The following is a 17,000-nucleotide window of genomic DNA, read 5'->3' on the forward strand; positions in this document are numbered from 1 at the left end:
CACCCGCTGCTACCCTCTGAAGAGGGCAGAGTCAACAACCAAGTACATCTTCGATTGATGGTTCTACCCAGCTTCCAGAGGTTATCGACGCCGATTTAGCCGAGATCCCGAGCAGCAGATGCCGAGTCCCAGCGCTCGGAAACCTGGACCACGCACTCCGGCGCTTTGACGATTTCATCAGCCTTGTGGAGGAGGAGTCGCAGTCAACCCGGACAATCCAATCTGGCTGGCCAGCGTCTGGCAGCTGTGCACCCGCCTTATCAAGCAGAAAGTATCACTTGGTGGGGGCATTCTCGTGTTTGTGTTTGTGTTTGCCGTTTTGTTTTGTTATAAATTTTATTTATTAATTTCGCCCTGATAAGCCGCACAGCTGAGTGGCTGGCCAGAAGGTATAAAAGGCCCTCAATCTGCTGTAAAACACTTAAACGTTTGGCGAGCACCCAGTGCGACAGATCGTATCCACGTCCACCCGTCTGAGAGTTCTGTGAAAAAGAAAACAAAAAGCTTGATAACCAGCCAGACTAGCGTCTAATAAAGTTGTTATTGAATTTAGCGATTTACAAGATCTATAAATAAGCTGCCAAGGTGAGTGCGGGACATTACCGTGTGTTTGCGGCTGACTGACAGCCAGATTCTCTGCCAGAAGCTGTGTAAATTATCTAAAGAAGGTTCTAAGTTGATTCCACATTTTAAAAAAATATTGATAAAATAATATAGCATAATAAAATATAATTTATATATTAATTGTAAAAATTCCAAAATTCACAAAAAAAAACATCAACAATATTTGTTACAATACTATAATAATTTTCTTTAAAAAAAAATAATTATAATTTTAATTTTTTTAATAACATTGATTTTTTAGAGTTGAAATTTAATATTCAGATTCATAATTATTATTTCTTTAACCTGTATGATTGTAGAGTATCTGAATGTATGAATTTAAAATTAGTATTTTATTAATATTAAAACATAAGTGGGTTTAAACAAAAAATGTTTACAAAAATCTGTATTTACTAGAGCAATATTCAGCAATATTATAAAATGTAGCCCTATTTTCTAGAATGCACTTCTAAGATTAAGTTGTCAGTGCACTTGTCTTCCGTTCTGCAAGGTTCGTTGAACCAGAAAGTGGCGATAAGTTTCTGTGATCCATTTAATAAACAACTTTGCTAGGCAACTTTGCAACATTGTTTTTTAAATCAATCAGAATTTAATGGGCAATCGGCCAGATGTCGGGGCTCATATAACAAAACCCTCAGAATAAATACATATCAATTATCTGCCATTGCTCTGACGTATGTAACTAATAAATAATTTTGCATGGTCCCTCCCCCTTTCAGTAAGCCTTGTAATCATGGGATTGACGCGCGTGCTTGTGAAGGATGGCGGGTTCGGCACCCAGATGACCGTTCATGTGGGCAACTCAGTGGATGGGGATCCGCTGTGGAGTGCCCGATTCAACGCCACCAATCCGGGGGCCATCATCAGTACCCACCTGGATTTCTTGCAGAGTGAGCATCTGGTTGCCATGGCAGGAGCAATTAGCAACAGACTAACCGAATTTTCCCCCCGACAACAACAGATGGAGCCGATATCATTTTAACCAACACCTATCAGTCCAGTGTCGAGGGTTACATGGAGTATCTGGAGCTGGACGAGGAGCAGAGCATCGAGCTGATAAGGAACACGGTCCGCTTGGCCCACATCGCCAAGGAGCGCTATCTCACCGAGTGTTATCAGGCCCAGCTGGCGGTTCCGGAAGGTAAGTGCAGATCCTGCTGGATCCATCATATCTAGAATTGGTTAGCACGTGCGGGATCAATTGATAATTTGATTAATACTACTATAGATTGTAATTAAGTTATTATTATTATTTGCTCCTGTTTTTTAAAATTTTTATTGGGGTTTTTTAGATTGACTTGACATTCAACTTGTAGTTTTTCGGGGATTTGTATTAAAAATTTTTGATTTGCTTTAGGATGAATCGTAAAAGATTAAGAATTAATTGAGTTAAAAAAGAAAATATTTATAATTTGTAAAAAGATAAGAGTACATACATTTCTATTTTATCCAAAATTTATTAGAAAAAAATATTTTTTTTAGGCCTGATTAACCCTTTATGCTTTATTATGCTTTGGTTAATCCTACTATAGATTGTAATTAAGTCATTATTTATTATTATTATTATTTGCTCCTGATTTTCTCATTTTTATTCGGGTTTTTTAGACATTTTTTAGACTTGACATTTAACTTGTAGATTTTCGGGGATTTGTAATCAAAATTTTGAATTTGCTTAGGATCGTAAAAGGTTAAGAATTATTTGAGTTAAACGTTAAAAAGAAAATATTTATAGTTTTTAAATATATTTGATTACATACATTTCTATTTTTCAACATTTATTATAAAAAAAAATGTTTTGTAGGCTACCCCTTGATTATTGCGTCTATTGGACCCTATGGAGCCCATCTGCACGATGGCTCCGAGTACACCGGCAGCTATGCCGATTACGTTCCGGCCAAGGAGATCACTGACTGGCATCGCGTAAGGATCGAAGCCTGCTTGGAGGCCGGCGTGGATGCACTGGCCATCGAGACGATTCCCTGCCAAATGGAAGCGGAGGCTCTGGTGGAGATGCTCTGTGACGACTATCCGGACGTCAAATTCTGGGTGGCCTTTCAGTGCAAGGATGAGAGCACCTTGGCGCATGGCGAGACCTTTGCGGAAGCCGCAAATGCAATTTGGGACTTGTTGGCAGAACGAAATGCCCAGGATAAATGCCTGGCCATCGGAGTGAATTGCGTGCATCCCAAATTTGTGACTCCGCTGTTCAAGAGTTTGAACGGAGATCGCGAAGTGGAGGAGCAGATTCCTCTGGTGGTGTACCCAAACAGTGGAGAGGTTTATGACGTGGTCAACGGGTGGCAGGGAAGGGAGCACTGTGTGCCCCTCGCGAACTACGTACCCGAGTGGGCGCAACTGGGGGCCAAGGTCATTGGGGGATGCTGTCGCACCTATGCGAGGGATATCCGCCACATCGGAGAGGCCATTCGCGACTGGAACAAGCTGAAGAAGTTGTCCTAGAGGCGAACCCTTAAGCTGAGGATCTCAGTAACTTCGAACAGAACAAAATGCATTTCAAATTAGTCTTGTAAATACACGTAGTTAATTATTAAGGCTTAGAAGTTAATTAAATAAAGAAAATTCTGAAAGAACACTTCGATTTTTATTTTACAGTAATATTATCAAACTAATAAGAAATTTGATTTGGAAAAACTTTTTAAATTAATTTGTAATGTGTTAAACGGTTTTCATTTTCTTAAATGACTGAAACATAAATATCTGTTTTGGAATTTAAGCTAAGTAAGGTGCTAATTATTTAAAGACAGTTACCTTTATGATTCAAATTTTAAAAAAGCAACAAAACTTTTAAAAAATTGTGACTATCGATAGCGCTGTCAATTGCCAGTCACTACGAAGCGAGGTGAATTTTCAGAGCGCGCAAACATCGATAGAATTTTATTTTCGCATAAAATACATTTTTTAATTTTTCTAGTTATGAATTACGTTTCCTTTGTCGGGAAACTGCGAATTAATGCAATGATTTCAAATACTTGTGTTATCATGGTCAAAAAAACTATCGATATTCCAACCATCGGCAGTGTAATCGATGTTTTGACAGCCTAGTCGAACTAACGCCGAAAGTGACAGCCAAAAAAAGAGAACCAGCTGTGGAAATTTGCAAAAATTGTAGATAATCTAGCAATTGTACAGAACCGCCTCGCTAAACTCACACAACATGTTGATCAAAGTGAAGGTAAGAAAGGGCAAAGACATTTTCGCAATAGTCTGGGATTATTACCGATTGAAGCCGCTACGCCAAGCGTCCCTTTAAACAACAACAATTGAGGTGGATTTCGGGGTGCCAAAATAATATTAATAAATATGTATTATACCTCCTTTAGACCCTGACCGGCAAGGAAATCGAGATCGACATTGAGCCCACGGACAAGGTGGATCGCATCAAGGAGCGAGTGGAGGAAAAGGAGGGCATTCCGCCCCAGCAACAGCGTCTCATTTTCTCCGGCAAGCAAATGTGAGTTCTTCTGGGTTATTAGTCATTGACTCTAAATAATTTTGGATGCTATCCCTCTCAAGGAATGATGACAAAACTGCGGCGGACTACAAGGTGCAGGGCGGCTCGGTTCTCCACTTGGTTTTGGCCCTGCGAGGCGGTGATTCCATCCTGATACCCTGTCTGTAACTAGCCTATTAAGCGGAAAACATTCATTTCAAATTCACTCAAATATATTAAGCTTGAGAAGCAGCGTATGGAGAATGATATATGTAAACTATAAACTCAGTCTGAAAAGTGGTTAAAAAGGAAGAATAATAAACAATAGCGAAAATCCGATTAGGTCTAGGCCACAAATCGTATCTTGATTACTAGAGCCCTGCATTATTTTGAATTTGTTGATTTATATGAATGAATTAATTATAATTTTGAGTTTAATAGAATTGAATGAAATGGAATTTTGAGATCAATAGAATTGAATGAATGAATGGCCATAATCTTGTGATTAAATCTGTATGAATTTTAAAAATTGATTTGTTAAAAATTGTTGGAATGAATTCAATTAACTATTTTGAATTTTTGGTTTTATATGAATGAATTAATTATAATTTTGAGTTTAATAGAATCGAATGAATGAATGGCATGAATTCCAAAATAAGTAAAACGACAATTTCTTTTCAAGTAAAAAGTGCCATAATTTTGTGGGTAAATCTGCATGAATTTTATTTTCTAAGTAGCTAACATTGATTTGTTAAAAATTTTCCACTTTTTGTTCTCAAAAGAAAGCACAAAAAAATCGGGCAAATTCAAAAAATTCATAAAAGTTATGGATTTATTCATTCAATTCGAAATAAATTAGAAAAGCATTCAATTTATTTCACATAAAATTGAATTAAACAAATCAGAAATTTCATGGCATACTATGATAAAACAAAAATTGAATGATTCACGCATGAATGATTATATTCTTTACTAGAACATTAAGCAATTCCCAGTAATATTTAAAAAGGATTAAAAATGCATTTATTTCGTGTAAGTGGCAGTTTGAAAGCTCAGTTCTGTTTAACAAAACGTCCGACTAGCAGGTGATTCTTTGGCGTGCACTGCTCGGGCTTCAAGCGCGTGAGGATCACCTGGTAGCCCGCCTCCTCCGCCTGCAGCTGGCGATCGGTGTCCACCACGGACATGCAGTGGAGTCCCTGCAGCGTGGTCTCCGGCTTGCAGTTGGTGGTGCCCATTTCGTGGGCCTGATCCGCCGAATGGGCGATGTACAGGTAGTCCTTTGTACCCAAAACACTTTTAAAGGCTTCACTCAGCGGATATGAAATGTGCGGCATCGGCTGCAGGGATCCGTAGCAGCAGGGACAGCAAACAAAGTGCGCTTTGGCCCGGCGGCACTGCTGCAAAACGATATCCGTGGCAGTTCCGCAGGCGTGCAGAGAAGCCCCGATCTCGAAGTCTCCCACAAAGTAATCTATATTGCATTGGTAGAACACGCAGTTGGTCAGGCCCAATTCGATGGTTCTCTTTTGAGCCTGCAGCAGCGAGAAAGCTTTGTTTTCCATCACAATAACCGTGCACTTCGGCAGTTTGAGGGCCAGCAAAATGGCCAAATGGCCTGTGCCGCTGCAAAAGTCAACGATGCGATCGCCCGGTTGCGCCAAGGAGACCACCGCATTGGCCATGTTCTCAAGCTGCTGACGCTTGCGCTCGAGTCGCTCCTTGGGCAGCGCTGAACTCTTGGCATGCGTGGGCTCAATCTGCTCCCAGTTGATGAGCTGCTGTCCATAGGAATGCTCAGAGTCCGAGTTAAATTGCAGCTTAAGCGAAGAAAGCTTAGATAAGGCCGCTTCCACTTCCAACTGACTGGTGTAGATTCGATTTCTTGGCTTATATCGCTTGGGATCGGCCTTGTACAGACTGGTGGCCTCGCAGTCGGGAATGCCGAGGTCTCCGGGCGGAGTCTTCACTGCCTCAGGCACATATATCTCCTTCAGGATCCTCGAGCACTTGTCATCGAAGGAGTCGATCTGAAAGGGATAGCAATTTAGGTATTACTGCTGAAATATAGGTAATCTTTCATATTAACCTCACTAAACCAAGTGCTGGTGAGAGGAAAATGGGGCAGCATCTGCCTGCAATGCTGGAAGACGATTCGTAGCAGGGGATACAGGATGAGATCAGCAATTGTGAAGCTAATGCCCTCGGCGAATCGGTGTTCTATGAGCAGCTCCTCCTTGGGCGTGGTGCACTTGATCTGCACTCGCTCCCTTCTCTTGACTTGGACGCCATTCTCCGTCTGATTAGCCTGCTCCCTGGCCTGCTTGTAGATGTTGTGCATCCTCACCGGTTCGTTCATATGTTGCTCGAATCTAACGACTTCCGGTGGGATGGCAGTCAGAATTTGACCATTGTGAAGGTTACTAACAACATTCACTACATCCACCTCACAGAATCTGGTCCAAATCGAAGCTTCAGACGGAGCCAAAAGGCAGCTGCCCTTGAAGCCTAAAAGTTTCTTCAGTTCCTCATTCGGTTGCCGGGCGATGAGCTCCCTGAAATCAAGGAAATTTATTAGAATTTAATTTTAAATGTATAGATCAATAGAACCAACCTGCAGACAGCACAGGTCCCTGCTATAAACGTATTTCCTTCCTTCTCATAAATGGGAAGTTTCAAATTCCGGATGGCGGGCAATGAGGCGGCTTCCCTGCACGTGATGTGCTGCTCCGTCAGCTCCTTTTTCAGCTGGGAGCTCCGTAAAGCTATTTTACCACCTTCGATCTTCGGGTAGAATTGGTTAATTAACTTTCTCTTAGCTATTATATTAATCTGCAATCCCATACCTTTGTGGAAACAAAGTTGACCCGCACATTTTTCGGATTGTTCAGAAATTTGTACGTAAACAAGGCCAAGAACGAGGAGACACTGGTGTAGATGGTGGTCTCCTTCTGGGTACTGATCTCGATCTCCAGGTACAAATGATCCATAGTTTCATAAACGGATCATTAAGGCAAATTGGAAACTAAACAAAAACCAAAAATAAAATAAACTAGCGAGGAAATAATAAACCAGCTGGGGGCCAAACAGAAGGAAGAAGAACAGGGGACATTCACCTGTCGGCGTACTGGGCGACGTGTAAGTAACTTATCGATTGTTTAACAGCCTGGTGAAATGCGCACTATTTAAATTTACAATTTCGGTTACCTCTTGCATGCCGTTATTTAGTTGGGGTATTCGTATCCTATTATATGGCTTAAAATTTGAATTCTATCTTCGAGTAAAGTCAATGAAATCGACTTCGGGCTATTACTTATACCCTATAAGCGTTTATTTTATAAAATGCCATTTACAATTGTAAATTTGTTCATCTATATAAATGATATTAACTTTCTATTGCTTCTAAAACAACTTTTTTTCTCTGGGGTAAGTAATTATTTTATGTTTTTTTCCTTTTAGAACGTTTTATGAAAATATATCTTTAAGTCCCTACCATTGTTCCTGCAATCCTTTTCGAGTTAACAAAGACTCGTTCTGGTCCGCCTTTACCATACTCTTGTTGACCATCCTCTTTTTTAGTCTCTGCCTTTCCCCTTCCTGTTCTCACCAACTCCCCCCTTTTGTCATGCTCCCATTGCTGATGGCTAAAAATAAAGTTCTTGTTGCCGCTGTTCTTCTGGCTCAGCAAAAAGGGCAACATAATGCTTCATACACTTCCCTTGCAAACGGTCTTAACTCTTTTGGGAATATGTTGGTAAGACATATAGGAAAATATATTTAACAAGAAGTAAAACGATAAAAGCTATATTTTAAAGAAATTCAAATGTTGCTGGCAATCTAAATACTCGGTTGAATGAAACCATTGGACCTAAGAAAACATTTTAAAATATTTTACAATTCAGCTTTTAAATACATTTGAGTTTTGAAAATGAAAAACAATTTCCAAATTAAAGTAAGGGTAAGAGGTTTATAGTAAAGGGCAATCAGGTACAACTATAGGGTATTAACTGCCTCATTGCTGACGAGTTAATTTTAGCCATTTCGAGGAACGATGGGCCCAAGGAATGGGGAATGGGCATAAGGTAATGGTAATGGTGATGGCGAATGGGAAATGTGGAATGGAGGAACGAATGTTGGACTGTTTCATTTACCTGCTGCACTTTGCTGCGTGCCTGCTGCAATTTCTAATCGAAACGAAACCTTCTACCCTAATGATGGCCTCGGGAAATAACCTTGGCCCTTTGTTAGCTGAAAAATCGGAGTTTCGCCTGGCGAGATAATCATTTTTTGGAGGGAGAAACATCAACATGCAACATGCTGCATGTATGAGATCAGCGAGTTCGAAAAACTGTTCGCCTGCTCGAAGTTGTTCCGTTAAAATCTGTGCTCTGGGGCAGAGGCCACAAAATGTTGCACAAAACATCCAGGGGAGCAACATAAAAGGGCCAGCAGCAGTCGTCTCTCTCCCACTCGCCCCCTTCCTTCGAGCCCTTCGCTGGCGATGCAACAGCCCAACACTCTAGCCCTCTCGCTCTGGCTTAGAATTCTTTTTCGCTTGGAAATGACATGGGGAATATGTAGCATGGGAATCGCTATGGGAATCGGGAAGTGGACGGGAAGGGGTGCTTTGCGTGGCCGCTCTAACTGATTCTGAGGTCGCTTTTCTGCGCTGCTGCTTGCCTGTTCCCGGACACCATCGAAATTTCACATGTATTCCCACGGCCTGAATTTTCCCATGAAGAAGAGGAAGAGGATGGGGAGAATTTCAACAAGAGACAGCCGGAGAATCGCTCACACACACACTGCCTCTTTTTTTCCGTTTTTTTTATTGTTGCATTGAGCCTGGTCGGTGCACTGAAAAAGATTATCCTACAGGATTTTCAAAAATAGTATTAGGTTCCTTTGAATGCTGGTGGAGCTAACTTCTTATTAAATATTATTATTATAAAATATTTAAAATATTTGGAAAGAACTATTCCAAAGCCAAATAGTTTTTCTTTTCCAGGGTATTGGGGAATTTCAGAATTTTATTCAGGTTTAAAATAGTTAAAATAGGTAATTTTCCAACAAAGTGTTTCCTTTTCTTGAAATCATACTAAATATAAAAAACTATACAATTTTTCTAGACGGGGATTATGCACACCTAAATCTATATAATGGGATTTGTTTAGTTATTGATAGGTCAAATAATTAAAACCAATATGGAGCCACATATAAATTTAATCAAATTGTACTTTATTATTAAAAAGGTAATTTTCTAAATATGAGTTAATAAAAATGTATCGATATAAATTTAGCTCAGTGCATGGTTCTTCCGTTCCTCCAGCGCTGCCGGTCGTTTTGTTTATGCTGCTGTTGCTGTTGATGCTGTCCCTTCTCGTATTCCCATTGCCCTGCTCCATGCTCCTCCTCCCGGTCCATGGCATTGCCTCAGGTCCAGACTGGTCCTGGTCATGGACCCTTGTCCCTCTTCGAACTTTGCTTGTGCATCCGCTTGGGTTAACATCTTCTTCATCTGCCTCGCTCGAAGTCGTGTCCGTCCCCGGCATCGAATTCCTTTGGTGACCAAGTCTGGCTTCTTTAACCTCTCCTTGCTAAGGCATCTTCTTCATCGCAGGCACTGTGGATTGCGAGTAGAAATTCGTTCAAAATATTTCATGCATCAGGGGTGATCCACCAAATGATTACTGTAGTGCACATTTTTTTTTTTTTTATGAAGAATTGGTTACATTGCGTGGAGGGGGTTATAAATTGCCGAAATTTAAACAAGACATCGGCCAGGCATTTAAATTATATATAGAACATTGTGACCCAATTGTTTTGAAAAGTTCTAGGCTCAATTACTTACCTACAAAACACTTTTAAGGAAAAAATTCCGAATATATCACCAACTTCTTCTCAAGGGCGGTGTCCACAAGCGGTACAGAAAGTTCCCAATAGCCGAAATCAGAGTTGTAGTCACGTGTACACTGTACTGCAAGGGTACGTAAAGAAATTCCAGACCCTGTAGAGGATTTGGGCGTATTGAATGGATATTGGAAACCGGTATTATTGCCATGTTCGGGAGTGCAAGGATTACAAAAGCAAACGGGAGAATTTGATTTCGAACGAAATGCTTAAAACATAAAGAATATTGAATTTGACAACCGAATGAAAGACATAAGGGAAAGAGCTACTAAGAATTATATAAGAAAATCATACGTAAAATTAATTTAAAAAGTTGAAAGTTAAGATTATGAAAAAAAAAAGTTTTAAGTCAATCGGACATAAACTTTAGAAGTTATACTAAAACTAGTACCCTAACCTCTAAGACTTTAGGTACGTAAGTGCATCTTTTAGTGCGTTTTTCTCGAAACCACGTTTCAAAAGTCTATGTTTCTAAACGGCTCAACCGATCGTTTTCAAATTTGCTGCATAGTTTTCTGCAGAACAAAAAACCCGCCCCCTGGGAACCGTTTTTATTTTATTTTTTAACTTTAAATAATTTATTTTTAAGCCGAAAATCAAATTTTTTAGGTGAAAAACGCATTTTTGACTTTGGACTTCCCAAAAAATTTGTTAAAAATAAAAAATTAAAAAAAGGGCTTCCCAGGGGGAGGGTTCTTTTTTTTAATTCTTAAGCGAAATGTAAAAACAAAATGGAAAATGAACACCGCAAAACGCCTTTTTTTAATAGTGTTCCAGCAATCGCTTTTGCCACCGATATATTAGCCGATAGTATCGGCTATAAAAATTAGTGCATGATATTTAAATAACACTTAATAATATACAAAAGGTTTGAATTAAATCCATCCAACCAGTTTTTATAGAAAAAATCGCAAAGTTAGTCGATTTTTTGGTGCCAAAGACCCTTAAAGATCTATGTTTTACAGGTATTGAGTACTTCTTGAGCCCACTGTGCCCCACCGAAAGCGGCCTTGGTTGGCTCCAGGAATGTCTAAGCAATTGCCAGACAACTGGAGGCACTTCCTCTGCCTGGTTCTTCGCTTTGGCCTGCTCCTCCCCCTGCCCTTGCGCCCACGGCCTTGGACATGGCTTCTTCTAATGGTCGGCCCCACGAATGTCGTGTCTCCACTCCCCCTTCCCCTTGCCCACTTCACCCTCCTCTTGAGCTTCAGTTCCCGATAATGTGGCATTGACTTGGCAGCAGTTATTCCAGTTATGTGCGCCACACTTCGTCAGACATGCAGCTATATGCTCCGGCTACTGCACTCCTGGTCCATCAATATGTTCAAGGATTTTTTCATGCTTCCAGGCATGCCGATGACGTAGGTTGGCAACCCGAGTGACTTCGAAATATGAGAACACCATTACCAAAGAAATGTGCTTACAATGTTAGTACCTTATATCTTCAAATTGGAAAACGAGTCCTTACTCTTATTGAATAAGTGCAACTAAAGTTATCCATTTTATTACATTGGCATAGAAGGAAGTTTAAGCAGCTGAAGAAACATACACTCAGAAAAAAACCAAGCACATTGTGCTTGTTTCAAGCCCAAAAGGTCTTGAAAGGGCGCCAGGTACGAAATGGTTTTTTTTTTCAAGAATGTTTTTTTTACTTAAACCGGCGTTCTTAATTTGAGAAAATTTTTGGGAGGGTGAGGATGAGCCGAGCACAGGTAAGAATTCAATTTAATAAAATGAAACTCCAGTTTTAACTGTTTTATTAGGTTTAAGAGTTCGAGAAAAAATGTCTGAGATTCTTGAAAGCTTCGACTGTAACCTGGATGAAGACAGGTCTGTTCTTGTATCTGACAGAGGGTCTAATATGATATCTGCTTTTAAGACATATCCCCATATTCATTGCTTGAATCACTTAATTCATAACGTAATTGAAAAGGCAGTTAAATACCGGACTTGACAGAAATGATATCCCAATGCAGTAAATTGGTGAAGTATTTTAAAAAATCTGGATGTAACGCTAAGTTACGACTTTCCTTAAAGATCAACTGTCCCACGCGTTGGAATACTTCATTTTATTTGTTACAATCAATTGACGCAAATTGGCTGGACATTTCGAATATTTTAATGGAAAACGAGGACGGAAGCTAACTTCGGCAAGCCGAAGTTTTAATACCCTTGCAGATTTTACGAATTAAAACTTGACTAGACTAGCAACATGAATTAATAAACAACAAAATATTTTATAATTGAAAAAATAAAATTTTAAAATTTTTCACCCTATTGTTCCTATGGGAGCTTTAGGATATAGACGCCCGATCGGCACGCGCGTTTATCCTAATGAAGGTACGCACAAAAAAATACGATTTGGAAAGTTTCATGGGAATAGCTAATATTTTGCGCGAAATATCCTGAAAAACGTCAAATTTTGACCGATTTCACCCTATTGTTCCTATGGGAGCTATAAGATATAGACGTCCGATCGGCACGCGCTTTTACCCTGATCAAGGTACGCACAAAAAAATACGATTTGGAAAGATTCATGCCAATAGCTCTTACACTGAGCGAAATATCTTCATTTTTGTGAAAGCTATATCCGATTGTTCCTATGGGAGCTATAGGATATAGACGTCCGATCGGGTCGGCTTTCAAACTTGATCTGCGTACACATGTTTTAGGACGACTGTGAAAGTTTCAAGGCGCTAGCTTTTAAACTGAGCTCGCAAACGGTATTGAAACAGACATACAGACGGACAGACGGACAGACGGACAGACGGACATGGCTATATCGACTCCCCTATTGATCCTGATCAAGAATATATATACTTTATGGGGTCGGAAACATCTCCTTCAGTGCGTTACAAACTTCTGACCAAAATTATAATACCCTCTGCAAGGGTATAAAAATGAAACTAATCGTTTGGATGCTGTTAACATAAATCATTTAAGATCAATTACACAGCTCCTGGAATCGTTTGAAGGAATTTCCAAAAAATTGGAAGGAAGTAAAAAGGCAACCTTGCACCTAACCATTCCTTACATCAACAAGCTTAAAAAGAAATGCCAACCGGATTCTAGCGATAGCTCTTTCCTAACAGAAGTAAAGTCTATATTGTCCGAACAAATTTCTATGACTATTTATCAAAATTTAAGCAAGTTTCACAAGATAGCACTGTTTTTATTTCCTCCGACAAACAAACTGTTGCAATTTACATCAACTGAAAAACATGAAATTATGCCAAAGTGTAAAGATATAATGATGCAGATCGTCTTAGCAGAGATTAATTCCGAAGGTGTTTTAAGCCAACCTGATTGCCAAGACGATGCTTTTGACGATTACGTCATAAAGCAAACTCAAAAGCCCACGGTGAGCAGAATCGATCGAAAAGTCCAAGGATACAGCAATATGAATGTTATATATAATGACGAATTTGAGTGCTTGGCTTGGTGGATCTCAGAAAAAAATGTGTATCCTATACTATATAAAACTAGTTGCAAAATTTTTAGTTTACCAGCGAGCAGTGCCGCCTCGGAAAAAGCATTTTCAGCTGCTAGAAGCCTGATAACAGAGAAGAGAAGTACTATTGCAGCAAACCCAAACAACATAAACAAAATTTTGTTCTTACAAAACAATATTGAACCATAATTAAAACTTTTTAAACTCCTTTCATAAATTATTTTAATTACCGTACACTCAGAAAAAAAATCGCCCTGAATTTTAGAAAATCGCCATACTTTGAATATCGCCTTGAAATTCAGAAAAAAATTTCTATTTTTCAGAAATATTTTTGTAAAAAATAAGAAAAATTTATCCTGATTAGATCTGCTCCACTTTTAGAAAAACTTTCTGTTTTTCAGAAATTTTGCTTTGAAACTCAGAAAAGTCACCTTACATCTTAGATTTACGTAATATAACACACACATAAATGGCTAAACGAGAGTATAAACCTTGAACCCAAGAGAACAAAATGTGAATGTACTTTGTACAGTGCCTCACGTGATGCTTCCCTGGCGCAGCTATTAGTGTTTGACTGCAAACTGTGAGGTAAGGGGTTCGATTCCCACGAGCGACCAAAATGTTTTTCTCAAGATGGTCAGTTATTTTATTTATATATTCATCATTTGTTAATAATGTATTAATTTCAGTTATTATTTCAGCTATAATATGAAACTAAAGGTGTGTTTAAGTATACTTATTTTTCTGGAGAATCCTTAACTTTATTGTCTAAGGGCCGGTTTCTCGACAGCTGATTTTCCCAAATCACAGCTGACTTTTCCTTTGAATTATACCCAAACAGCCGATGAAATAATCGAAGCACGCCATTTTTTGCGCCTTACAGCACAATTCTGTGCGTTAACAGCACTCTGTAATTGTTTCTCGTTCAGATATATTAAAGCAGTCGAGAAAGCGGATCTGTTTATCTGGTCTTTAAGTTTTTCGAATAGATAGCTATCAGGGTCTTTGACAGGGACTCGAGAAACCGGCCTTATGTGCGTTTAATTTGGGACTTAGTAAGCAGATACTTAGGATTCCTGCCTACAAGCTTTTCTATTGTTTTTTCATAAATTTTGTTGTCATTAAAAATGTTTAACTGGCCGCATATCAAATTAAAACTGTTCTTAAGTAATGTAAAATCGATCTACGTTTCATATCAATTTTTTTGGGTGCACAAAGGAAATATTTAGGAAAATGTTAAACAATATAATAAAGCTTTTATCAAACTTTCTGAAACAGAGACCAACTGATAGTGGAGTTGTTAAATATTTAACCATTTTAAGTACATCGTAACCATTGAGTTGACTGAAACACCACTCTTAAGAACAGGAGAGAGTCAAAAAGAATATTGTGGGCTTCAGGAATCCAGAGTAAAACTCTATCCACCACTCAATTCAAATTATGATTTCCCCAAAACCACCACTCAGTTGTGGCCCCACACAACAAATTTGTGTTTGTGTGTACACCCTCTCAAAAGCGACTCCATGGCGAGAGGTAAACCAACAAACAAACAAACACATACCGCACATGGGCCTGAGAAATTCACACTCAGTTGAAACGGAACGAAATCGGAGGTCGAGTGACTGCCACCGCGATAAATCACATGGGAAGCTGGTTATTCCGCCTGGGCGCCTGTTCGTTAGAGTCCATGAATCGAAATTGTGTGGCTCAAGTGACGATATTGTCTTTTTTCGATTTCGTTTTCCCATCCGTTGCCTTAATTCGAAAATTAGTGTTGGTTAAACTGCGGTCGCTCGAAAAAAGGAGTCTTAGTCGTACGAAGAAGACTCTTGGTAGCTGTAATATAACTTGTTTTTAATATATAGTGACAAAATATACTTGGAAAATATGTACTCGCTACTCAAAAGTTGAGTGTTGAACGGGACAAGTGGGGAGCGGAGCTAGTACCGACTCCGGGTTCTTTTACTTGCGTCTTTTTCGCTCCGCTGGCGCTTCCAATTCGAACAACTAGAGCAGTGAGCAGCATCATTTAGATTTAGACCGGAATTGTAACAGGCCCGCAGCAGCTCTAGTAGACCGGTTTTTCAAGTCGCGGCGATTATTCTCGCCCTCTGGCTGTCCTGCTCTACCGGAGCTACCGTTGTCTCGTTCCCGCGTGGGGAGCTTTCTGTTGGAGCTTCAAGAGCGCCATTAACGGAAAGCTTTTCGTAACCGTTGAATGTGTTTTTAAAGAGAAATTTGATTCATGCCTAATAAGGTAAATTACCTTCTTTACTTCCCTATAAATGTTACAATATAAAACATATTGTAAATTAAACTTTAAATTTATTTTTAAAATCAACAAATCATAGTTGTTTATTTGTTTTTATTTTTTAATTTATCTACTAATTAACTTCTTTAAATGGAATTCACTTTTTATTTTAAATATTCCGATTATATTGATAAATAGCGCGCTCCCTTCGATACCTGTGCCGCCTATCGATTGGCCGATTGCACTGGGCCCCCGAAAAGCAACCTTGCGTTCGAATCAGCTGGCTCTGCTCTGCTGAAATTGGCAGAAATCAGAAGTTTAGTTCAGACGCAATTCGAAGGGATTTTCCAATTTAACCGGGCCCAGGCAAGGAACGGCGTTCTGGAAAGTGGAAGGGATACCGGCTGAGCCCCGATCGACCAAGTCGCGGTGGATATAACCCAGTGACGTCGTGGAAAATGCTGTCCAGTCCGCTGGCGTTGCGAAATTCTGCGACAAAAACAACAAAGAAGCGACGCCTCAAATAGGAGGAACTAGAAACCAGAAATAATCAATTAAAATATCAGCGGAAGCAAGTGTTTCCCTCGGCGGATTGCAATAGACGGGCATCTCACCAGGATTCCGATTGCCCCAAAGGACGAAACCAAAAGTCGCGTGAACAGCTGCAGCCGCTGCGTGGGCAGCGACGCGGCAGAGACGCCGGCACAGGCAGCGCAGCAGCAGCAGCAAAACAGCAACAACAAGCTTTTCGGTCTTCTTTTTTCCAACAATGGAAATGCGAGAGGTCTTGAGTCGCGAGGGCAGAGAGGCGAAGAATCTGCTAGTCTACCAGTTCTGCGATGAGACAACTTCGAGTGGATCCGTGGGCGGAGGAGTTGGAGGAGGAGCAGGTGGCGATGGAGGAGCAGCTGTTGGAAGCGGAGGCGTGCTCTTGAACGGCGACTGTAAGACACGCAAATAGTTGCATTTCGATATCCGGTACTTGAGGATTTTTATTTTAGCAGCTATGATTCCAATTCGATTTGTAATATGTGTATACAGGCGCATAGAAAAGACCATGAAAATGATCTATTTCTAGCCCAAGAGTTTTAATATGTCTTACTAATGTTGTTATGATATGATATACATAACAATCTATAGAATATCGTAGGAACAACAGCTCTAAAGGGCTTTTTGCCGTCCGCTTGTTAAATTTAAAGGAAGCTTTAAACTCTGGATTCCTATACAATTTCAAGGCTTAAACTTAACTTTAAATTTAACATATGGACGAGAAAACGACCTTTTAGATTTATATTTAGCAGAGAATCATAAAATAA

The 17,000-nt window shown here is 39.7% G+C and overlaps 5 protein-coding genes across 5 annotated transcripts in view; 3 read left to right on the top strand and 2 right to left on the bottom strand.

The window, feature by feature from the left end:
- The first annotated feature begins 321 nt into the window (after positions 1-321).
- LOC108059369 (homocysteine S-methyltransferase) lies at positions 322-3,198 on the top strand. Its single transcript, XM_017144597.3, has 4 exons — positions 322-585; positions 1,344-1,514; positions 1,586-1,765; positions 2,426-3,198. Exons 2-4 carry the CDS (start codon positions 1,358-1,360, stop codon positions 3,082-3,084), a joined length of 996 nt encoding a protein of 331 aa, XP_017000086.1. The 5' UTR covers positions 322-585; positions 1,344-1,357; the 3' UTR covers positions 3,085-3,198.
- Positions 3,199-3,658: 460 nt separating this feature from the next.
- Nedd8 (Nedd8 ubiquitin like modifier) lies at positions 3,659-4,414 on the top strand. Its single transcript, XM_017144595.3, has 3 exons — positions 3,659-3,817; positions 3,966-4,096; positions 4,159-4,414. The coding sequence occupies exons 1-3, from the start codon at positions 3,800-3,802 to the stop codon at positions 4,262-4,264; spliced, it is 255 nt and encodes an 84-aa protein (XP_017000084.1). The 5' UTR covers positions 3,659-3,799; the 3' UTR covers positions 4,265-4,414.
- Positions 4,415-5,070: 656 nt separating this feature from the next.
- LOC108059364 (glutathione S-transferase C-terminal domain-containing protein homolog) lies at positions 5,071-7,166 on the bottom strand. The gene is made up of 4 exons (XM_017144594.3): positions 6,922-7,166; positions 6,690-6,859; positions 6,165-6,630; positions 5,071-6,105 (listed from the first exon to the last, which is right to left on the bottom strand). Exons 1-4 carry the CDS (start codon positions 7,063-7,065, stop codon positions 5,128-5,130), a joined length of 1,758 nt encoding a protein of 585 aa, XP_017000083.2. The 5' UTR covers positions 7,066-7,166; the 3' UTR covers positions 5,071-5,127.
- Positions 7,167-9,578: 2,412 nt separating this feature from the next.
- LOC123003221 (uncharacterized) lies at positions 9,579-10,233 on the bottom strand. The gene is made up of 2 exons (XM_044395032.2): positions 9,924-10,233; positions 9,579-9,695 (listed from the first exon to the last, which is right to left on the bottom strand). Exon 1 carries the CDS (start codon positions 10,131-10,133, stop codon positions 9,960-9,962), a length of 174 nt encoding a protein of 57 aa, XP_044250967.1. The 5' UTR covers positions 10,134-10,233; the 3' UTR covers positions 9,579-9,695; positions 9,924-9,959.
- A 5,731-nt stretch (positions 10,234-15,964) lies between these two features.
- ssp3 (short spindle 3) overlaps positions 15,965-17,000 on the top strand; it is a 34,658-nt gene continuing 33,622 nt past the window's right edge. The window contains exon 1 of the mRNA XM_070213997.1: positions 15,965-16,628. Within this exon, the coding sequence (XP_070070098.1) occupies positions 16,454-16,628 (175 nt within the window). The 5' untranslated portion in view covers positions 15,965-16,453. The remainder of the gene's footprint in view (positions 16,629-17,000) is intronic.

Source organism: Drosophila takahashii, chromosome 2L (genome assembly GCF_030179915.1).
Source record: "Drosophila takahashii strain IR98-3 E-12201 chromosome 2L, DtakHiC1v2, whole genome shotgun sequence".
Lineage (NCBI taxonomy): Eukaryota > Metazoa > Arthropoda > Insecta > Diptera > Drosophilidae > Drosophila > Drosophila takahashii.